The 23,755-nt window shown below is 36.3% G+C and overlaps 1 protein-coding gene across 1 annotated transcript in view; it reads left to right on the forward strand.

Annotated features, from left to right (window-relative positions):
• Positions 1-21,713, forward strand: part of CENPE (centromere protein E) — a 38,147-nt gene extending 16,434 nt beyond the window's left edge. The window contains exons 23-44 of the mRNA XM_072335253.1: positions 443-757; positions 1,533-1,844; positions 3,306-3,464; positions 4,351-4,551; positions 5,521-5,802; positions 5,914-6,069; positions 6,891-7,112; positions 7,838-7,996; positions 8,566-8,787; positions 9,774-9,911; positions 10,715-10,915; positions 10,998-11,144; positions 11,770-11,982; positions 12,739-12,945; positions 13,425-13,634; positions 15,217-15,438; positions 16,064-16,264; positions 16,783-16,895; positions 17,756-17,853; positions 19,227-19,395; positions 19,902-20,161; positions 21,051-21,713. Of these exons, the coding sequence (XP_072191354.1) occupies positions 443-757; positions 1,533-1,844; positions 3,306-3,464; positions 4,351-4,551; positions 5,521-5,802; positions 5,914-6,069; positions 6,891-7,112; positions 7,838-7,996; positions 8,566-8,787; positions 9,774-9,911; positions 10,715-10,915; positions 10,998-11,144; positions 11,770-11,982; positions 12,739-12,945; positions 13,425-13,634; positions 15,217-15,438; positions 16,064-16,264; positions 16,783-16,895; positions 17,756-17,853; positions 19,227-19,395; positions 19,902-20,161; positions 21,051-21,148 (4,305 nt within the window). The 3' untranslated portion in view covers positions 21,149-21,713. The remainder of the gene's footprint in view (positions 1-442; positions 758-1,532; positions 1,845-3,305; positions 3,465-4,350; positions 4,552-5,520; positions 5,803-5,913; positions 6,070-6,890; positions 7,113-7,837; positions 7,997-8,565; positions 8,788-9,773; positions 9,912-10,714; positions 10,916-10,997; positions 11,145-11,769; positions 11,983-12,738; positions 12,946-13,424; positions 13,635-15,216; positions 15,439-16,063; positions 16,265-16,782; positions 16,896-17,755; positions 17,854-19,226; positions 19,396-19,901; positions 20,162-21,050) is intronic.
• Positions 21,714-23,755: the final 2,042 nt, after the last annotated feature.

The raw sequence follows: 23,755 nt of genomic DNA on the forward strand, positions 1-23,755 counted from the left end.
TGAATATTTTGCAGAATGTTCCAAAACCTTCCATTGGCCTACTTCTAAAAAAAATACATTAAGTAGATGTTAAAAACTGTATAAAATCTGTATTGCAAGTAGTGTCAATACGTCGAAGTACTTAATCAGTTTGAGAGCCATAGCTTGCCATGTTAGTTCAGTCCTACCTCAAAACAGTGAAAGGAAATATTTAAAAAACATCTTAAGAGTTAGAAGGGAAGAGTTTTAATGGATTTTGAATCCAGTAGGATTCATCTTCCCCCCTTCTCTCCGAAGTATTGTTTAGGTTTTGTTTTATTGGGATTGTGTCAGTCTAGCTATGTACTGCACTCTGTGTTTGCTTTTATTTGTTTCTTAAGCCTGCATGAGTATGTTTTCTACTATACAGATATAACAAATACTGATGTTTAAATGCTGTTAATTTATTTCTTTTTTCCAACAGATTCTTGAAAAACATGAGGAGTTAAGCTTACTAAAATTGGAAAGAGAAAAGCTGCTCTCTGCAGCGGCTGATAATGAAGTTAAATTTAACTCTGTGACTGAGGAAATTGAAAAATCAAAAAAAGATCTAGCAGATGCACAGCTTAAATATGTAAACTCTAATCAGGAATATGTAGCGCTTAAACAGCTCCATGAAGAACTAGAACAAAAATACCTAGCTGTGTCAGAAAACTATGAACAAATGAAGCTCCAAATAGAACATTTGTCTAAAGATGCAGAAGAGTCTAAAACAGCTTTGGATCATGTGAAATTAGAGGTTGGTGTCATATTCCTCTTTTTGACATACGCTAAGAATTCTCCAAATGACTTCTTTTTAAAATATAAAGTAGTGGTTCTGAAGGTATAGTGCTGTAAAAGGAATTCTAGTTGTGGATATCAATTGCACTGTGCCAGATGGATAAGATTTGAGATGCACAGGCTTATGCATCTCAATGGCCTCTTTCTTCATAGGCAAATAAACAAGCTACTCAAGGATATGTGTTCTCCTGTACTTTTTAAATTCTTCTTATTATATTCTTCATTATGCAGATATATTTTAAATAGGCAGCTATCGCCTATTCTTTCTGAATTCATAGGAACAAAGCTTTCTGATCAGTGAACTGCTGAGGACTTTATTTAAAAGAGATGAAATGGAATATCTTTCAGACCACATAGAATCACTGCATTTCTTGGTAAATAGAAAGGGAAAAAAACAGTCATATAGAAGGAGAAGGAAAATTAACGTGCTTGCATTTCTGACAGGCCTTTTGGCAATTATGTGGCTGCCGTATTCAGCTGTGGATTTGATAGGCTACCATTTCTTGTGTGTTTGTGTTTTAGCAAGACTTCGTGCTAAGGAGATTCTGGAGACAAATAATTAATGTAGACAAGATTGTAAATGCAGAGTTAGTGAAATGATGAAATTCCTACTCTTATGAAGAGTGAAAGGATTGTCTAACTTGTCTAAGCAAAGGAATCTGTGAGATCACGTATAATACTGTTTTTTTATATGAGTATGAATGTGTTTATTTCTTTTCCTTTATAAATTAAAGCTCTCTAACAAAATGAAAGAATTGGAAGAAAAGACAGCAGAGCACAAACATCATCTTCATGTAAAAGAAGAGCTTGCTCAGGCTCACCACAAGCTAAATGAAATGGAACAATTAAAAGAGCAAGAAAAGGTTATGGAAGCAAGATTGGAGACAAAGGATTCAGAGATCCAGGCAGTTCTTCAGCAGCTTAGTGGATGCAGGGAAGAAATAAAAACTCTCACTCAGGAAAGAGATCACCTGAAACAAAAAGAGGAATCTCTCCAAGCTGAGACGGACCAGCTCAAAGAAGACATAAAGGACACTGTTTCAATGGTAGGGATTCTGACTTCATTCAAGTGGACTGTATATATTAAGGAGAAAGACTATAAAAGAACTTGAACTATGCAGGTTGCTCTGAAAGTAATACCTCCTATTTATTTCATGGAAACCTCAACAAAGGGCAAAGCAACACTATTTGATAGAGCAAATTCTCAGCTACAAAATTCTGTTTTTCCATGCAATCACCACTATTAGCTATGTATTTTTGCTAGCGAAGAACTAGAAAGTGCTGAAATGTACTACCCACCACCTAACTGCTAACATCCACTGTCTCCATAAATGTTAAGCAAGGGACAGTGAAGTTTTCTGGCAGGTTCAGCTTCTGGACCCAAGTAAATGCATGTGGAATAATTGCTACAGGTGACATGAGAATTAAAGTATAACATTCCTCAGTGGGAAATGAAGGTACAGATTGTTCTCATATCCCTGTAAACGGAGTGCAGTTAGTATGCCATTAAATAGTACAGTGTTGAGCATAGTGGAGACTGTGGCCAGGTTCTGTGACCTATAGTAGTCCCCTAGGCAACCCTAGGTGACAACAATATTGGGTGAACCTGATGTACTGCTGTAAGAAGAACAGTGCTGGGATGGGGACTTGGTGGTACAAAGACACTGATAATCTGCTTATCTTATCTACTCCTGGGCCTAATATCTGTCTGGTGTTTTTTTTTGTTTGTTTTTTTTGTTGTTGTTGTTGTTTTTTTGTTGTTGTTGTTTTATTTTTTTTTTACAAAATACACTCCTTTGGGTGAACTTTGCTCATTATGAGCTCAACACAGAACATGGCAAATAGTTTCAAACTAAAAGAGAGAAGATCTAGATTGGATGTAAGGAAAACGTTTACTATACAGGTGGTAAAGCAGCACTGGTACAGGCTGTCTAGGGATGTTGTGGCTGCCCCAGCCCTGGAGATATTCAAGGATAGGCTGGGCTGGGCCAGGCTGCGAACCTGATCTGACCCTGACTGAGATGTGTCTGTCCCTCTTCATTGCAGGGGAGTCAGACTAGGTGACATTTCAAGTGTCCTTTCCAACTTGAGTGATTCTATGGACTCTATGAATGTCAATGGGTGCTTGTTTTTTCTTCATGGAGGAATTAAATGACACACCTTTGTTTCATATGCACTTCCATATCTGACACCAATTTGTCAAACTGTTCTGTTGCCATATATCTCACAGTAACAAAATGTAATGGCTTGTGGGTAAGAAGGTTCTACCTCTAGTGCCACTCCCACTTCTGATGCAGGCCAACATAATAAAATAGGAGGCATTACTTTCAGAGCAAGCCTTGTATATTGAAATATATGGGGGACGAGGGGAGTGAATTTTCTTTGGTATTTTTTTGGTCTTTGGTGTGTTGGGGTTTTTTTTGTTTGTTTGTGCTTTGAGGAGTACCTACTAATGTGGCAAGAATAATAATAGCATTTCTGTCTTATGGATTTTCTTTACTCTAAAGAACATTGAAGCACATGAAGAACTGAGAAATGCACAGAGTTCTCTCCAGAAATCCCAGGAAACTGTTAAGAAGCTGGAGAAAATTATTTCTGAAAAAGAGACTCAGATTTTGAGTATTGAGGAGATGCACGAGAAAACTATTAATGAACTTAAAACACAGGTAAGATGTTTTGTAATCATTCAAAACTAAAACGTTTCTAGTGTTTTTCCCAATACTGTGAAAGCAAATCTTGTCAGTCTGATTACAGTCTCTTCTGATTGCCCTTAAATTTTCTAGACCTTCAGTAGGAATTTTTTTTTTTTTTCTATAAAACTAAGTGGTGTTTATAGCTTGAATTTCTACCGATCATTATCTAACAACTGATAATGTACTATAAACTTTTCCATAACTAATGTGTCCTATAGCTACCAACTTTACTGGTGAAGTTAGATGGCAAAGAGATAAGGATAGTAACAAAGCTTATGGTTTGCAAGCTTTGCTCTCAACGAGAAGTTTAGCGCATGGCTGTAAATGAAACTGAGTTTGTTACATGTAGCAAGAAGCTGATAATATGTTTTTCAAGCTTGTGTACAAAAATGACAAAAAGAGTATTAAGTGTACAGACCCCATGCAGTAGCTTCAGTAACAGTTTCTTTGGCAGGCCAATCTGTAATAGATGACACTAGAATAAACACTACAAGACCCAATACATCAATCAATGTTAACTTAGTGTTAGCTGGTTCTTAAAAGAGCTAAAGCATAGAAATAGATGGAGACGTGTTTTATACTTGGCTTTGTCCTATCAGGTATTTTCTAAATAAAACATAGCCAGTACTAGAGAAAAAATGCTACTAAAATATAAGCATTTAAAACAGGTGACAGAAAGGCCAAATACTGTTGGATTTTCCCACAGATTTGTTAGAATTTGTTAAATATTTGTTTAAAATATTTATTAAATAAAATATTAAAATATTGTTTAAAAATACCAGAGCAGAACAAATGAAAGTTTTTGCATTTTAGTTTTCATTTTCAGTTGTTGAAGATGCTATCTTTGCATACTTTGTAGTTATCACAGATGACAGAAGAACTTAAAAACATCACAGCAGAAAGAGACCGGCTTGCTGCAGAAAATAAAAGCCATGGAGAAAGTGACCAGCTTCAGGGGCTGAAGGAAGAAATATTTTCCCTTACACAAGAGAGGAATTCATTACAGGATAAGCTGGACAGTTTACATCTAAAAAAAGAAGAGCATGGAGAAGGAACTCTGGTAAGCATTATACTAAGTTTGTAATACAAAGCTTGCATATTTAAACTTTACTTTGAGTGATAATAGCTTGCTAAATAATCCACAGAAGGATCCTACTGCAGGCCATCAGATACCACAAGCAGTATTGTTTACCTTAAAGGCAATTCAACCAGTGCTATCAGTTGTATCTGGGTGACTAATAGCAGGCTACGACAAATGTTTCCTCTAAATAGAATTTTATCTTGACACAGGATGGTGGTATTATGGGTTGATCTGCACAGAGATGTGGTACTGTAATTAAGTATTTGAACCTAAGAATTGCTTATCTGGAAGCAATGGTGATCACTTTTTCAAAGCACAGAAACCTTTTTGGCTTTTTTTCCTAGGCAAAGTGTGTTGATGGCCTGTACATCCAACATTTTCCTTAACTGAGCATGCTGATTTGTGTGTGTTTTTATGCATAAATGCACTTGAAAAATATAAATTTATAAAGCATGTGTGTAAAGTAATATTTATGGGGAGGTGGATAGACTTGGAAGAGATAATGTCTTGACATCTTATCATAGAATCATAGAATGGCTTAGGTTGGAAGGGACCCTAAGCATCATCAAGGTCCAACCCCCCTGCCATAGGCAGAGTCACCAACCTTCAGATCTGATACCAGGACCAGGTTGATCAGATCCTCATGGTCTTATCTAATGTTAAGAGTAGATATATGGACAAGACCTCTGTAGTATATTTGTTTTTCCTCAGGCTTAAACCACAGCTGTGAAGCTCTGCTTCTGGCAACCTATTTCAGAAGACATCTTTTCAAACGTTACCTATATATGTATTTTCTCAAGAAATTTGAAACACTGAATTCAGTCAAATCCTATTAATTTCCATATACAAATTCCTTTAAAATATAGGTTCTGTTTATTTTACATAAAATAGCTTGTCTCTTATGACTGCTTCCCTAAACGTGTTGACTTCTATTCCTGTGTAAAATAGGAATCAGTGATTGGAGAAAAATCTGTTGAGCAGGAATTACTTCACCTAAGAGAGGAGCTGAGCCAGACAAAAAAGAAACTGCATGAAATGGAGGAAAGAAAGGCAAGTGAATTTAACAGGGAATCTGAAAAAGTGGAACAGACAGATCTTATTGCAAAACTGAATGACTGTCAAGAAATGAGCTCTATGACAGAAAGAGATGATGATTTCAAAATGCAACTGGAGAATCTCCAAAATGAGAGAGACCATTTGAGAAACACTGTACAGGAAGCAAATAGCATGGTAAGAAAAACTGTTCCATTCCTTCAAGGCAAAGTCTTTAATAAACTTCTGTCATAATTTTTGGAAATGATACTCAAGCTTTAATTTATTTGAACTGTTTTGTGTCCAAAGAATTCAGAATTGCAGGAAGAATTGCGATGTGCTCAAAACTCCATCAAACAACATCAAGAGACCATTGTGGAACTGAAAGAAAGTATTTCAGAGAAAGAAAGTCAACTCTTGAAAGTGCAAGATGCATTGAAGGAAACAACTGAACTGGAGAAGAAGGTCAGATTTAGTTTTGTGAAGTAAATAAATACTGTCTTCTACAGACTACAATTTGTAAGGGTTCAATAAATGTATTAACAAACTTAAAGCTTTCCGCCTTTCTTAACTACTTTGTAAAAGAAGGCCATAACAATAGAGGCAGTGGAAAGGTAACCAAATTGCCATTTGATGTGTAAGCTACAGCTTTTGTAACAAAATGTGCATTGGTGCTGAAGGATCAAGTATTAAATGCCAATGCTGCTATTTTACCCCAGTTTGTTTTCCAAGTCTTACACTTCTTAATGTTGTTATAGTTAACGTGCTATCTTTCAGCTATGTTACTCTGAAGATACCTAAGCGAGTAAAGGGCAATTTAGCCCATTCTTTTGCTTGCTGTGCTCATTATGATTTTATTTTTCCTTCTTATTTTTATGTATGAAGCTAGTGGTGCTAAGAAAAAAAAATAGGCTTGATTCTATCAAGCTGTGGATACAGATCTAATGTGGAGTTGTTTTTCTGGAATTATTGTGAACTGTAGGTTTTACACTTTCTAGTGGAATAGAAACACTGAAATATAATTAACACATAAATAAAATTGTGATGTTACTTGTTTGCATCATTAGTAAACTGATGGATATTTCTTCTGTAAATTTTTTTGTAACAACCCACATGTGTAGGTGGTGCTTTTGAGATGCAATCCAGTGACACTTTTCCTACATCAACCTAATAACTGAGATAAAAAAAGCCACTTAAAGAGTTACTGTTGTTTTTTTTGTTTTTGTTTTGTTTTCCAAGCATGCATAGAAATATCAGCAATCTTAATAAGCTATTTGTCCTTTCAGCTCACTGAAGTAACTGAAAACCTGACTCATGTCTCTTCTGAGTATGGCAAACTACTGGCAGAAAAAGAACAAACAGAAAGAATAATGAAGGAGGACATTTCTCAGCAGCTTGAGAAAATAGCTTTACTTAATGTGGAGAAAGATGAGCTACAGCAAATGCTAGAGGTCTCTAAAACAGAAAACGACCAGTTGAAAGCTGATTGTAAGGAAAGCAAAGAGAAAGTATGTATCAAATCTCTTAAATAATTGTTCTAAAGGCACTTTATATCATTCAGTTCATTCAGTCCCGGAGCTATCAGCTGTCCAGTGTCCCTTTCTTTCTTCATTTGATCTCAGCAGAAGTAAAGTAAAAATTGAGTCTAATAGTCCAATCTGGATTTTGGCATTTCTCTCTTCATTTTCCTTTGCAGCTGTTTGTGGTCCCACTCTGGATTAACCACAGTTGTCCACCTGCTGGATAAATGTTCCACAAGTTCCTGTTACATTTCTGACCTACAGTAGCTTTTCATTTAGCACTGAACAGTAGAAGTAATCCAAGCTTAAGAGTTTACTGTTTTCTACTATTTCAATCAAGAGTGAGCTGAGAAAGAGAAAGCTAAATCCAGAAATGAAATTGATTTGCTATTACATTTATCTGCCTTGATGCCTTGTTTTGAAAGCAGGATAGTGCTTATTCAATATTCCAAGCATTTGCCTAGAAGATATGATTATTTTGATGGTTCCATTTCAGGCAAGCTTGGCCTGAGAGGCAGTTAAGAACAATTAAGCTGCTATGTTCTGAAATTAAATGGAAATGCAGCAAATAATTATTTCCGAAAAGAATTTGCAGTTTCAAATAGTTCTCTCCAAGAAATTTAAATGCTTTGTCTTACCATTCATAACTCTGTATAAGCAGTGTTTAAGAAAGTCATACTGGCTGTTCAGCTATGTAACACTTTGTTCTGCAGTTGGTGGAAGTTCTGACAGAAATGGAAAGCCTGCAGGAAGAACTAAAGCATCAGAAAGAGCAAGCTGATATTCAGAACAATATGCTAGCGGAAGGAGAAGAGAAACTACAAAACACTGAAGAAAAGTTAACTGAGGAAATAAACAAACTGAAAGAAAAGGCAAGTACAATAATAAACAAACTCCTCTTAAAACTAATTTACAGAATGTCTCCTCAAGGGCTGATGAGATGGAAAAGGTACTTAGAGTAACTTGTGCCATTTTACTGCTTTGAATCATAGAATCATAGAATTACCCAGGTTGGAAAAGACCTTGAAGATCATCAAGTCCATCCGCAGCCTAACCAGTACCCTATCTCTAAAAAACCTCTGCTAAATCATATCCCTGAGTACCACATCCAAACAGCTCTTAAACACATCCAGGGATGGCGATTCAACCACCTCCCTGGGGAGCCTATTCCAGTACCTAACCACCCTTTCAGTAAAGAAATTCTTCCTAATATCCAACCTGAACTTGCCCTGGCGCAACTTAAGGCCATTTCCCCTTGTCCTGTCACTTGTCACTAGTGAGAAGAGACCTGCCCCACTCTCACTGTAAGAACCTTTCAGGTACTGGAAGACGGCAATAAGGTCTCCCCTCAGCCTTTGATAGATGATCTCATAATAATAATCATTGGCAAAAATTCCTGTTTCTAAACTGTATTTGATTTTGTAATTTTGTATCTTTGTAGATCGACAAGTTGAATGAGGACTTAAATTTGGTGACTAAAGAAAGGCAACAGATTCTGGAAGAACTAAAAGAAAAGACAGAGCATGAAAACAGTAAACTTCAAGAACTGGAGAAACAATGTGATTTTTTAGCACAGGAGAGAGATCAGTTCCAAGAAATGCTGGAATGTATTCAAGCAGAGAAGAACAAACTGGAAGTTAACTTACAGGAGAGTATTAATAAGGTGCTTTGTCTTTGATTTAAGTATAATAATTACAAATGTTGAAAAGCAGATTGGCTGTTTCTTGAAACTTCGGAAAGTTTCAGAAAAATTTCTTATGGATATTATATATCCAAATTGAAAAATACCGGTGTGCTTTAATTTCTGTCTTGTGGAATTGTATTTTAGGATATATACAAGCTCATTCAAAAATCTTATCTGAGGCTACTTCATTTAGAAAGGAATGAGCAAATGCATATATTGAATTACCAAAACACGTCAGTGGTATTTTTTGAATGTTATAGTATATCTTGCTGTCAAGTTCTGAAGTTATCACTGAAAGTGACAAATTCAAAGACTTTCATTTTGCTTCTGGATAAGGAATTATCTTCACAACAGTGAAGGTGGTAGTTTGGTTCAGTGCTGAGCTGCAATCCTTATTCAGATTCGGTAATCTGTAGATGATTCAAATCTATGGTACCACTGATTCATTTGAATTTAGGTATTTTTTGAGTGTTAGTCGTACTGCTATGAAACTTGAAATTTAGAGATTTAGTATAAGGAATACTACTCCCATAATAATAAAAAATAATTTAAAATCACTTGATAATAGTCCCACTGATAAAATTGTCTCATGTGAAGTCATTATATCTAGTTTCATTATTTCTAACAGTTGTTAAAGTAATATGAATGAAGTTCACATCTCTGCTTTGTGTTCCTCTTCTTTGAAACAAGAATTGTAGAAAGTACATCCAATGTTTTATAGCATATTTTGTGCAATTCTTTACATTAAATGCTAATTACTTGTGAATATTCTAATTGGCAGTCTTTATTTAGAATAAACTTTTCAAATACAAAACATGTAACTTTCTATGCTCAGACTGAAGCAATTTGTGATTTTTTTCACAAGCATTTGACTCCTATGAAATAGAGCAGTCTGGTGTGTTAGAAGTAGATTCATGTAACGTCTCATAACTTTTAAAATATTTGTTGATCTAATTTTAACTCAGATTCTTGAAACTGAAAAGGAATTGAAATGTCATCAAGAACTCCTCAGCAATGAGAAAATGAAAGCTGAAGAACAGGAAGAACATCTCTTAAAGGTTCAGAGGAAGTCGGAGATTTTACAGGACAGCCTAGCAAATAAGGTGGGGAGTCTGTAGTTTTTATCTAGTCACTCCATAGTGATGTTTTATGATGTTTTAATCACTGAGCTAAATCCTCATTCAAGACAAATCCTATTTAATTTTAAACTGCCAGCACATCAGTCTGTGTTCTATAACAAGCACGAACATGACGTGAACAAAGGATTCTGTAAGGATTTAAGTGAAATTTAGAAGCAGCACCTTCAACTCATCTCAGCTGAGTTGGCTGCTCCACTACAGTGTACATATTGCATAAATCCATGTCCAGTTTTAATACACTGCTTATGTATTCATTCAGACTTTAAAAATGAATGTGTAGACAGTATGATCCCAAGTGGGTTTGGAATCTTTGGTGCTTTGCACAGTTTCAAACTGTATCTGGCATTCAGCAAGTATTGCTGTTTAGATCTTCCCAACTCAGTCTTTTTTGCAATTTTTACTTTGCTTTTCATCTGTCAAACTCTTATTTCGTCTGTAGATCTAACAGTGTAAGTAAGGATTGCTTTACATAAACAATTAGGGTTGGTGTTCAAATGGATAGAGCAGATAGATGAACAATCTGATTGTGTTTATCTTCTGTTAATTTTCCGTTTTTTTGTAAAGTGGATGTAATGCCATTCTTAATCTTCTGGAAGATTAGAACATTGACATCATTTTTATGCTTTATATGCTGTTAATGTGAATTTTAGAGTTACTGGAAATTATCTTGTGTCAAATACAGACAACTCTCAACAGTCTTTCATAGTGGAGTTGATGGACTAGGACCAGCTCATTTTTTTGTTTGTTTGTTTTCTCCATTATTACAGATTCAACAGTTAACTGAGACGCTAAATAGCATATCATGTGAAAAAGACATGTTACTGTCTGAAAGAGATAATCATTCCTTCCAACTTAAAGCAGAAATCTCATCAATTAATCAAGAAAAAGATGAGCTACACAAACTTCTCCAGGACATCAGTTCTGAGCGGGACCAACTCAAGATGGAACTGCAAAAAAGTTCTGAGATGGTTGGTGTTGCAAGCTGCATACCTACGTTAGTGATAACTTATCTTCTTGAATGGTACTTAATTATGCATGCATTTATTGTAGTGTATTGAAACAAATGCAAAACTGGAATGTGCTCTAAACAAACTGAAGCAGAGAGACCTGAATGATATGTCTGTTCAAGTGAACTTAGAGGATAATGCAGAGCAGATGAATGATGACAGTTTGGTGGCAAAAAGCTTGAAAATTAAGGTGAGTTACTGTATTTTTTAAAGGATACGTGTCAAACTTTAATACCTTTTATTCAGGTGTATTTCTGCGTATGATTTATAAAGAATTGGCAAATCTTTTATTTTTTTATTTTTTAATTAAAAATTGAAAATAGTACTAGCCTGTAAATTTAGGCTATCTTATATTTGCCTTAAAGTGTAATCTAGCTTCTGTATGTGATTTGTGAGCTCCAGTTTACTAATAGTCCCTTGAAGCATATTGGCATTTCATGGCCTACTAACTGCTTTAAACTTATGGCAAAAGCTTTCCTAGGAAAGAAAGCAGGTATGGCTGTTTCACAAAGGAAGACGGAGGGCAAAGCATTAAGAGCAACTTCATGATCTTTCTTTTCACACAAGGATCAAAGAGATCAGCCCCATTCTGAAAACAGTCTGGGTGGCAAGCTCACAAACAGACAACAAATTGTATTTCAGGCCCAGCTTACTGTTTTAATCTTCACCTTTGACAATAGGATAGACTTCGGGTCTTGCATTACTTTTCTACCTTTGTAAAACCTATGGGGGTTAACCTGTAATCTGATGCTCAGCTTGTTTATAACTAATGACTCATTCCTTACTGTGACTTAATTTGCTTAATTTATATTTAGGAGCTTCTTGAAACATTCTCAGATATAAGGAAGAGGTATGACTGTTTCTCTACAATGTCTCTCAGTCTAAAAGCTGAAGTGGATAGTCAGAAAGCATTGATAGCTGGAATACTGACTCAGCTTTCATCGGAACAGAGTGAAGAAGTTAATCAACTGCGAATGGAAAATGAGAGTATTAACAGCCATCTCCAGAGTTTATTGAACAAACTGAAGGTGCCAACTAAAATGCTGAATATGTGGATATTCGTGTTACTTTGTTTCATTTTTTTAATAGTCTCACTGTTAACAGCTAGGATTCTATGTGATCTTCTAGCTTTGATATTTCATAAATGCTTGTCTTAGAGAAAATAGACCCCTTAGATATATGAAAAACTGGAACCATTTAGATAAATGAACTGCTATTTTTCTTCACAGAAATACAACTGCTTTCCACAGTATTTCAACAGTATTAATCCATTTACATTGATGGGTAGTGTTCTGCACTTTGTAAAACAAATCATAGTCATCTGGGTACACATTTCCTTGGAGAGGAAAGATATGCAAGATGTCGTGGAGATTTGCATTTACTTTGTAAAATTACCAAAAGGTTTAATAACTTCTGTGGTGAGAAGTTATAACTTCCCTCAATCCATAGCTCTGTAGAGAAACATATTCCAAATATTAGGAAAAATTAAAAGAATTTAGGAAAGAATTGCTGTCATAATGAACAGAAATATAATAACCATATAGTTTTGGTTGTTTGTTTTTTTTCTATTTACTTATTTACCATGTAAAGGAGGGAGGTGGAAGGCATGGAGGCAAAATGATGATAGAATGAAAGTTCTGGTAATAAAAGTATCAGTTACCTTTATACATACCTTTACTTAAAATGTTTAACAAGGAAGGTTTAATTAGTACTCTTAAAGAACCTGATCTCCTATTTTCACATAAGCTATCTAATGTTCATTTTCTTTTTTAATTGCTCAACAGTTTTTGTTCACTCGTGTTTGCTCAAAGAAGGAGAATTATCATGCTACTGTTAACAAGTATGTAATGGAATTATATGAGGAAAAGAAAAATCAACATCAGCTACAAGTTCAAATTCAGTGTCTGAAAAAGTTTTGTTTAAATCAGAATGAAATATCCTCTCAAGAGTTAAATGTAGAAGTGTGGCAGAGTTTACACTTGAACACACAGGTATGATTTTAATTTTTCAAAGACTTTATTTCAAGACATGACATAACATGGTTGTACCAGTCTAATGGGCACTGTTTTTAGCTATTTAAACTTTGCTTGTGCAGGGGAAGACAATTCTTTTTTAATGCTACCACTTATATAAAGTGAATTCTGTTTGATAAAGTTGAAAAACTGTGGGACTATTATTTACCAATTTGCCCTGTAGAATACATTTCTATGTGATACTAAGATGATTTCTGTTAGCAATTAGATGAATTTTCACTAACATTTTTCCCACATTCATCTTCCCACCTGCAACCAGGAGCATGGATTGTCTATTTTTTTTCCAGTAGGGGATAGCAAAATTCCTTTTAGCCTAGCAAATGGGGAATAGTTAGATGCTAAAATGTATTTCCTCTATATATAGATAGTTAAGGGGGCAAAAATACATACATAGACCTAACAAAATAATATTTTAACTTGATCCATTCTCTGAGAAGAACATCCTCAAAGATATATCAGAAATGGAGAGTGAACTTCTCAGCATAGAGGCAGAATTGCAGCAAGAAGCAAGTACTAGAAAGGAAACATCACAATTCTGGAAAAATTATTCAGGATGCCACTGTGATATAGGAGAACTTAAAGAAGAGTTAAAGAAGGATAATGAAAAGCTTTTGCAAGTCGTTAATTTCTGGACCCAGAAAGGAAAGGTAAATAAAAACTTAATTCTTAAATGTATTTATTGTGTGTCCTGTGTAAATACCTCTGTAATCTAGTTGAAAGCAAACAAAAAGCAAACTACTTTTGAAGTTCATTTATTACTTACTATCAGCACTTAACTGTTTTACAGTTAAATACTAAAACACTAAGAAAAAATCAGAAGATTTTTAGGACTTTTTTCCTTATCCAATTAAGTTGGAAAATTGTGCTTAAAAGGAGTCCCTGGGAGATAATTGTGTGTGTATGTGGTGGGTTTTTTGGGATGTTTGTGTCATGGGTTAGTGTCGTCTTGTCTCTGGTGCAGGGGGCCTCCCTCCCCCAACCCTGCAGGAGGATGAGAGTACAAAAGGAAGGGAATACAGCTGGATTGACGTAAGAGAAACTAATTTACTATAAATGGTAAAGAAATATGAGATATGAATATTCTTTTAATATAATCCAATCAAATAAACAGGAGAGAGCTATCTTTCTAACTGTGCTGTGGATGGCATTACAGAAGGAAGTAGAGCCATGGTTATGTCACCTCTTTTCCTCCCAGAGACCACATGGTAATGACTGGGGCTGCTGGGAATTGCAGTTCCTAGCCAGCAACAGGAACTGCAGCTTTATGGCAGCTGTCCCAGCTCTTGTTGGTTTTGCATGATGTTATGACATGGAATACCTGTAGAAAACCATGACAGTTTGCTTTTTAACAGCCTGAATCTTGGAAACAAGGTTTATAGTTGTGTTTAACTGTTCCTTACAGAACTTGGCAGCATTTTCTATAAAACTTGATTGTAATTGATATTCTTGTACCTTTTATACCTTCATAATTTAGAATTACCCATTCCACACAATGTGAAAAAAATTATGTTCTGCAGTATGAAATGTTTTTAAACTAAATTTAATGAGATTTTATCTCTGGATAAGCACATCAAACAGCTCTTAGAAAAGAGGTTACGGGAAGGTATCTTCTACCTTTTGATTAGTTCTTAAGAACAGTCTTCATAACTTCCAGTAAACGTTTGTTCCTGAGGTACTGGTATTTCTTCTACTGGTATTGGTCTGGAGTATGAACCATCACCCTCCTGTACATGCTGTAACTTAGTTCTGCCCTGCTAAGTTTAGCTTACTGAAAAAAGACTTAAAAGGACTTTTGCAGAATTGTCAGCCTTGAGTTCTCCAAGGTTTTCCAAGGCTGATAAGAAGAATTCCTTGATAGACACACTCTGTGGATCTAAGCTGTAACTTAAAAACTGATATACTTATCACCTAATAACTATGAAGTTCATCTTTATCTGGCATGTTAAACATATTGGTTTCTAGAATAGTCCAGTGGGCATGTTTTCTCTTGAATAGTTGTCAGTGATTGGATTCCAGCAAAAATGTATCCAAATAATTGTGTTCTTTTCCATAGCAACTTAATGGTTTGGGTAGGGAACACAACTCATGATAAGAGATCTTCAAAAATCATCAAGTCTAACCTCTTGGCCCTGAGCAGAGATGTCTTTAATTAGATCAAGTTGCTCAAAGACCCTGCTGCTTAAGAGTTGGTGAAGCAACTGCTGTTGTCTGTATTACATTATTTTTCAGATACTCGTTCAACTTTCTCCAGAGTTGGATAACAGAACTTTGACATACTGTAAGAATGCTGATGTTGAATGTAAACAGCAGAAAAAGAAATCTGAGGAATTGCTTCAGGATCTGAAGACTCTGAAAGAACAGCTGGGCCCTGGTGGCTCTGCTCATCTTCTGTTAGAAGAAGAAAATTGCAGACTTCACACTGAACTAAAGGCTGCAAAACAAGATATACAGGTGCAAAAACTTAGTCAATGCTTATTTTCTAGGTGGGAGTACCATAAACTGAAAAGTTTGGTGACTGTAAATCTCTGCCACACTGCCCCAGAACACACTTTGATTTTGTATATTTATTTTTATTCCTAAAGTGAAAATTAGAACTTTTGTCTGTAATGTGATTTATTTTGTTTGTTTTCTGTATCCAAATAAATGCCAGTTTACAGATGTACACAGAATGCACCCAAATTTTTCTGAAGTATAGATTCTAATAATGTGGTGTTCTTGAAGCTTTGTTAGATATATAGTATTCCCTACAACTGGAAACTGCAGAAGAATTCTGTCTTTATTCATATGAGGTCTCTTTCCCCTCTGTCATACTTGACATTACTCACACAGTTACTCAGTTACTCGCACTCAAATCACCTTTTTTAGACTTGAGTGTTCCAGAATGCCATCAGATGACACAAAACAGGTGAACAGTGTTATGGAATGTATAGGGACTCTTCTTTCTTTGTTGTTCTGTTTGTATTTTTTTTCTTTTTTATTTTCTCAGAGAGTATGGGGTCTTGTCTTAACAACATAACAGCATGTGATCATAATTATAAGTTGTGCTGTAACTACTCTTAACTACTTATCTCAATAGGCAATGGAAGTAAAACTCCAAAAGTTGGAAAATTCAGTAAATGAAGCAGGAAAAAATCTCAGCGAGAAAGATGACAAGATAAACAAGTTACAAGCACAGATAAGGACAACAGCTTCAAGTGAGCTTACCCAGCTGCAAGCTAAACTGAATGAGACAGAAAAGTGCCTCAGAACTTCCCTAACAGAGAATCAGATTCTTCAGGTATAAGCCAAATTCTTTTCTCATTTTTCTCTAACGTGAAGAGAGGGTGCTTTAGAGACAATTTATTCTGCATGGTACTCTTGATATCAAAACACTCTACTTTCCTGTTTACTATGCAGCTTCATTTGCAACCAGTGCATCTTATGAAGATAGAATATGTTATGTTACTAGAAGCTAAACTTATTTCTTATGTACTTCTGAAGTGTTCTTAAGCTTCAAATTTTTAAACAAAAGTATGAGGTTTTTTTCCCCTCATGCAATATATTTACATGCTAGTTCAAAATTCCCATAATATATCTTCAAGCAGGTCGCAAAGCTAACTGAAAGTTTGAGTGTGTGCATTATACCAAAGCTAGAACAGCAACTACTATGGTGCTAGTTGAGAATGTGGACATTCTTACCCTAGAATAACTGCACTTCCAACTTTGTACTGCAAGATGTGGCAGACAAGTAAACAAAGCAGTCCCAAGCTTCATTACTCTGTAATCCTTCACTCATACTAGATATTCTTTTTTTAGGCAAAATTAGATAAAGGTGCTGAGTTATACAAAGAAGAAATTGATCAGCTCAGAACACAGTTAGTAAAGTGTGACATGGAAAGAATGAAGCAATCAAACTCTTTCGATACGGAGTAAGTTCACGTTTACCTTAACTACCTATTCCCAACCCTGACCTGACAAATAAATAGTAAACATTCAGCTTTACATATCTTAGGTTTTTATTCTATCTGTATTCCAAAGAAAGTAAAAGTCATATTTCAAGCTGATTATCAGACTCCTTCCCTATACACCCACCAAAATCATACCATCATTGATATAGAGGATTTTAAGATTATCTAGTTCCAACCCCCTGCAGCATGCAGGGTTGCCACTCACCAGATCAGGCTGCCAAGGGCTCTATCCAAACTGGCTTTGGATGGATGGGGCATCAACAACTTCTTTGAGCAACCTGTTTCAGCATTTCACTACTCTCTGAAGAATTTCTTCCTAAATTCTAACCTAAATTTCCTCTGTTTTAGTTGAAAGCCATTTCCCCTAGTCCTGTCACAATCAGACTGTGTAAAAAGCCACTCTCTCCTGTTTATAAGCTCCCTTTAAGTTCTAGAAGGCTGAAATGAGATCCAGAGCCTTCTCTGCCTTCTCTAAGCTGAAGAAAACCAGAGCTCTCAACATTTCTTCATGTCTCAAACAACCTATGTTCAGCCATAAATCAAATAACTTTTCTGATGTGAGGGAGAAACAGCAACTGAGAACACTCGATAGCTCACTGGACAGAGAATTAATTGAGTTCAAACTTCTGTTTTCCTGCACTTTAACTAAAACCTAGCTAACAACTAGATGTAGGGTTAGTCAAATATATGTATATATATTTTTAAACTTTCTACGTATTGTTGTTTGTTAGCGCAACTGAAAATCAAATAGGTCTCCTGCAACTTAGATTACTAAGCTTAAAACTTTTTTTTTCATCCCCTCTGCCTCCCCACCAACACAGACTTGAGAATTATAAAGCTCTTGCAGAACACCAAGAAGAACAGTTAAGAAAGCTAAAAGAAGAACTTAGAAGAGCGCAACAGGAACAAGATGTTACTGGTAAATTCAAGACCTAAATAAGGAACTGTTTCATATTAAACATTCACTTTTAACATTTGTACAATTAACAAATGTACAGTTAGCAGGAAGCATAGTATTTTACAAGCTTTATAGTTAGAAAGATTATTGTGGTGGAAAGAGACAATCAAAAAATAAATGAAATTCTCACCCGTGTCCTAGGCTTGAAGTAGAAAACTACACAGGGAGGGATCTCCAGAAAGAGATCCTTCCTTAGTGGGAGTCAGCCCTTAAATGGGGTCTAGAAGAGGTGGAGCCAGGCTTCACCCCTTTTGGTCACACACACCTGTGCTTCCAGGGCTGGCTCAGTGCTTTCCTCTGGTGATCAACCAGTTGTTCAGGCCATGGCTCAACAGTTTCCATATAATGTTGCATAGTTTAAATTCCAGATTGGGATGCAGGCCTTTTACCTCAAAAGAATATGAGTAGGGTTAGGTGCTTTGGAAGAGATGGAAGGTTAAAATTAACTGAATGTGCAATGTATTAGAATTACAGCAGGTCTTGTATTGTTTTTTTGTATGTTTCTCCAGTCGTACTAGCAGTCATAATGGCATAAGCAGCTGCAGCTGTAGTGCCTTATGTTTCTAATTCTATGATTAGAACTAGAAATATAGAATTGTATGAATTGGAATGGACCTTAGAGATCAGACGGTACAACTCCCCTGCAGCGAACAGGGGCATCAATAGATAGGCACAGTTGCTCAGAGCTCTGTCCAGGCTGATCTTCAAAATGTCTCCAGGGATGGGGCATCCACCATATCTCTCTGTGCAACCCGTTCCAGTACTTCATTGACCTTATCATTAAAAAAAAAACTTTTTCCTTGTATTCAATCTAAATTTCCCTTCCTTTAGTTTGAAACTATTTCCCCCTGTCCTATCACAACAGACCTTCTTTCTTATGGCCACCCTTTATATACAGAAAGTCCACTATGGGATCACCTCAGGTCCTTCTCTTTAGGCTGAACAGCCCCAGCTCTCTCAGCCTGTCCTTGTAGGACAGGTGCTCCATCCCTTCGATCATTTTTGTGGCCCTACTCTGGATCCACTTCAATAAATCCATGCCTCTCCTGTGCTGAGGATCCAACACCACTACATCGTGATACAACTCAAACTATATAACTACTTTAAAACTATGCCTGATGAAGCATCTCTTATGCTTCTTAATATCTCTCTGGCAGTGTGATAAATGATGGTGGGTTTTAAAAATAGCTGTTGTAATGATGCTTGTAACCTACTGAGATTTTACATAGAAGACTACAGGAAGGAATCTTGTATAGGCACAGCTAGAATATTTATTGATGTGATTTTTAAGCACTGCAATGATAATACATATATCTGTATAATTTTTTTTCTAGTAATGTGTGAAAAAGAAGCTCCTCAGCAATCCCAAATGCCCATGCCCATTACTTGTGGCGGTGGCAGTGGTATTGTGCAGAACACACAAATACTTGTTTTAAAATCTGAACAAGTTAAGCTGCAAAAAGAAAACTTGCACCTGAAGAAACAAAATGATATTCTACTAAGGTAAGCATAAGAATGGAAAGCATCATGTAAGTAATTATCAGGGTTTCTTTCTAGGAAACCTGTAGAACTGAGTAACTGCTCATCTTAAGATGCAGAAGAATGTAGCAAGTCTAAACATTTATTAAAAGCTAGTGATGTATTTGTGTCTGTGTACCTCTTTATGGCTTTTGAGCTTTAAATTGCTTTCTTCCTTAAGAATTTGTTCTAAATGTTTATCAGTAACTGGAAGATTAACTTAGTTGAAAACGTATATGGTAAAATTAGTGGGAGGAATCTTTGCTTAAAAAGGGAAAAAACAAAAAAAAAAAAAAACAAAAAAAACCCACTGTACCTCCAGAATGGATGTGGACATTTGGATTTGGTAGGAGGCTTTATTGCCCTGTCTGCGATATGTCATCTCAGATGTAGGAACTGTCTTGTTGGGATTGTTTCTCTTTTTACTTCAAAGAACTTGTGAAGGTTTTTCCCAATTAAATGCTAGAATTTATTTATTTATTTCTATTCAGTAATGAGCTTCAACTGAAAGAGGAACTTAGAAAATGGAAAGAAAGAGCACTAAAGCTGAGAGAACGATTCTCAAGAGAGTCTACTCAAGGGACAGTACCAAGGTCTCCAAGGAAGACAGTGTCAAGTTCCCTTAAGGAGCCAACTTCACCCTCCAAGGAATCTGTATCTCAGGAAACTGTGACTCAGTACATATCAAAGCCTCTGCCACTGACGTGTCCAACAAACTTCTTTGATAATTCCAACTTAAGTACACCAATAGGTATGTAACATGGTGGTGTCCTATTAAAGTTATTTTAGGGAAACAAAATATATGGGGTGGTCTTTGAGTGTGAGTAGATGCCCTGTACTTTCCCTGATCAGACCTGAAACTTATATAGAAGCAGTTTCTTGAATGCCTATTCAGCAGATCATTAAAGGGCTGGCCAAATGGTACCAAGATTATCCACACTCTACAGAACTGAAATACTTAGGACACAGACCTCCTGAAGATTTGGCAAACTTATTAATTCTTTTGCTTCAGTGAAAGTGCTGATGGCCAATCACTTTATAAAGTGAAGAGGCAGAATATCATGTCAAATGATGCTATAGAATTTTTTGCTTTTCAACTTTACAACAGTTAAGCATACACTTCTGACAAAACTGATTTTGACAGACTGCGCTATGATCTATTCAGAGTTAACTGCTGGTTGACTTCTTTCTAATATTTATTTATTGAGATTATCGATTATTTATTTATTTATTTTATCTTGGATTTTGAATTTGCCATCATGGCAGTCTCTAGCTGCTGTAAAAGCTGTTTTGATATTTTCTGATATTTCTTACTGCTGCACTGGTGATTTCTGGGAAGTCTAGTGATCTTAACATATTAGTGCTACTGCTCTCGTCAACCTGCTTCTGAAAGTTTTTGTGAGGCCTCAGCAGGCATGCTGAAGACTTTAATTAGACTGACAGATTTCCAGAAAGAATGACTCATTGCTATTTCTTATGAAGTCCATCCTGGTAATAGTATAGCCTTCTTCACAGCACCATGCTTCTCAGAGGCAAGCTTTGCTAGCTGACATTTAAAACTAGTCAAGAATAAATTGCTGTATTCCTACTGCTTGTCTAATTGGGAAAATGTCACTTTAATCTTCTTATTTTCTGTATAGATACACAACCTGAAGGAAGAGAGACCACGGAAGGCCATCTTATGAAGTGGTTTGAAACTTCAGAGAAAGATAAAGCCTCTGATTGTAATACCCAATAGAGGTGTTCTGTTGGAAGCTGTCGTTACAGTGGCTACAATCAGAATCTAGCGACACGGAAAATGGTTGCTCCAGGTTAAAAGCCATTTACTGTGAGAAGAGCTCTGGTGGCATGCCAGTCCCTTGTGTTGGAACTACTACTTTCCAGAAGTGGAAAAGCTTTAATACAAGAACAAAAATGGAAAAGCAGACATGTTACCTGCAACCTGTTGATGACGTTCTCCCTTGGTTGCTTTTGTTTTGTGTAGCAAAGTAAAGCCAATGTACTGAAGAGAAACGGACACAAGAATGGGTCACAAACTCATCTACTGTGAAACTTCTTAATCTTAAACTTCTCTGGCATTCCTGTAACAGCCTTCTTCTGGGTGCTTTGTGTCTATTCATTAGTTAATTTTGTTTATCAACAGATTGTTTTTTATACTATGAGTTGGTATTATTTTTTTTTCCTAAGACCACTTTTCCACTGCCATTTTAACCTCCTTATTTGGATAGTGCAACTAAATTTATTAGTTGTCTGCTTGTAGGGTTTCTCTTAAACTCTTGAAAATATTTCTGTAGATCAATAAACTGTGGTGCAAACATAACTTGTTTTTCTCATCATCTCTGAATATACTTTATTCCCTGCTTGAAGCTGGGTTCTGGATTTTTATTTATTTTTTTTCAGACAGTAAGCAATCGCTCTAATTGACACTATCCTGTTGTCTTATGAGTTGAAAATAAAACTGGACAATCAGGGTAGTAATATGGACTATGTTTTACTATCCTTCTCATCTGAATTTTGAAACCTATTTTAGTGTTCTGTATGAAAAGGTTTGTTTCAAAGAATTTTTTGATGTGTTAAGTATCCAGCACTTCACTTTTGTGGAGACACAATGGAGATCCGAGGATGCTGATTGTAATATTCAGTGTCTAAGGACAGTCTTTCCTAGTAATCAGAGCACTTCTATCATTATGTTTCTTTTCTTTTGTTTTGCTTTTGTTTTGTTTTTTCTTTCATTGTTGTGGGGGTTTGTTGTGTCTTTTACTGTTTCAAGATACTTTATTAATTGCTTGTTGGAATACTAAAAGATTTGGAGATTTTTCTTGTGCTTGAGCTGAAAAACAGGAATTTACTGCACCAGGTCTGTCTCATTTTGGTAGATAAAAGGGTGGGAGAGGAAGAGAAATGCTTTTGAAAAACTTAATGATTAAGTATTTTTTTTAATGGGGCAGATGAGTTACAAAGCCTCAGAAAATCTATTATAGTTCTCTAGAAAGACAATGTTTCTGTATTTGCTGATGTGCATGTGTCCTACTTTTCTTCAAGAAACGTAACCAGATAATGTTCAGGTAGTGTTCAAAATCCTTTTGGGGTAGCTAATCTGATGCGAAATTATAACTAAACTTGTCCTGGAATTTTTCCGTCTGATGATATTAACTGCTTTAAGTAATGTATAATAAATCATAGAAGGGCTTGGTTTAGAAGGACCCTCAAAGAACATCTACTCCACCCCACCTCCTCTAGGCAGGGTTGCTAACTGCTAGATTAAGCACTTATATCAGATTCCCTGGGGCTCCATCTGCTCTGGCTTTGAATACCTCCAGGGCATCTACAACATTTCTGGGCACTGCCCTCTAGATGTCAAATAAAAGTTTTTTGCTTAATGTAAATCTTCTTTCCTTTAGTTTAAAACCATTTCCCCTTGTCCTGTTGCTATCTACTAGTGTAAAAAGTTCATTTCCCCAAATCTCCCTTCAAATATTGAAAGACTACAATGGGGTGTTCCTTCAGCCTTCTCTTCTCCAAACTGAAAAAGCCCATCTCCTTCAGCCTGTCTTCTTAGGATAGGTTCTCCAGCCCCCTGATCATCCTAGGGGCCCTCCTATGTTGCTGCTCCAAAAGCTACATATTTCTGAGTTCAGGGTCCTAGACCTGAACGCATTACTCTAAATGGGTTCTCACAGAGGCAGAGTAGCAAGGGACAATTAGCCACCTGCCTTCCCCTATTAGCCACCCTTCTGATGAAGCTCAAGCCTTCTGAGATTCAGGTGCACACTGCTGGCTCACGTTAAGTCTTCCATCTACCAGGATCTCTGGGTCCTTCTCTGCAGGGCTGCTCTCAATGAGTTCTTTTCCCAGTCTCTACACGTATCTGGGATTGCTGTGATCCAAGTGCGATGCTTGTTCTTGGCTTTATTGAACATTGTCAACTTTATATGGGCCCACCTTTTGAGTTTGTCATGGTCCCTTTGAATGGCAGCCCTTCCTTCTGTTGTGTCAACCACATCACAGAGCTTGCTGTCACCAGCAAACTTGCAGAGGTTGCACTTAATTCCATCATCTGTGTAATCGATAAAGATGTTAAAGAGTAGCAGTCCTAAGATGGACCCCTAGAAGATACCACTTGTGACCAGCCTCCACCTGGATGTAGAGCCATTGACAATTGCTCTCTGGCTGCACTCACCCAAACAATTCCTTATTCAAATAGTCCACCCTTCAAAAAAAGCTCTTTAATTTGGAGATAAGGATGCGGCATGGACCACGCCAAAGGCCTTGCAGAGGTCCAGGCTGCAAGTTTAAGTTTTTTTCCAGGAGAATCTGTTCCATGGTGTTCCCAGGTACAGAACTG

The sequence above is a fragment of the Excalfactoria chinensis genome, chromosome 4 (genome assembly GCF_039878825.1).
Source record: "Excalfactoria chinensis isolate bCotChi1 chromosome 4, bCotChi1.hap2, whole genome shotgun sequence".
Classification (NCBI taxonomy): Eukaryota; Metazoa; Chordata; class Aves; order Galliformes; family Phasianidae; genus Excalfactoria; species Excalfactoria chinensis.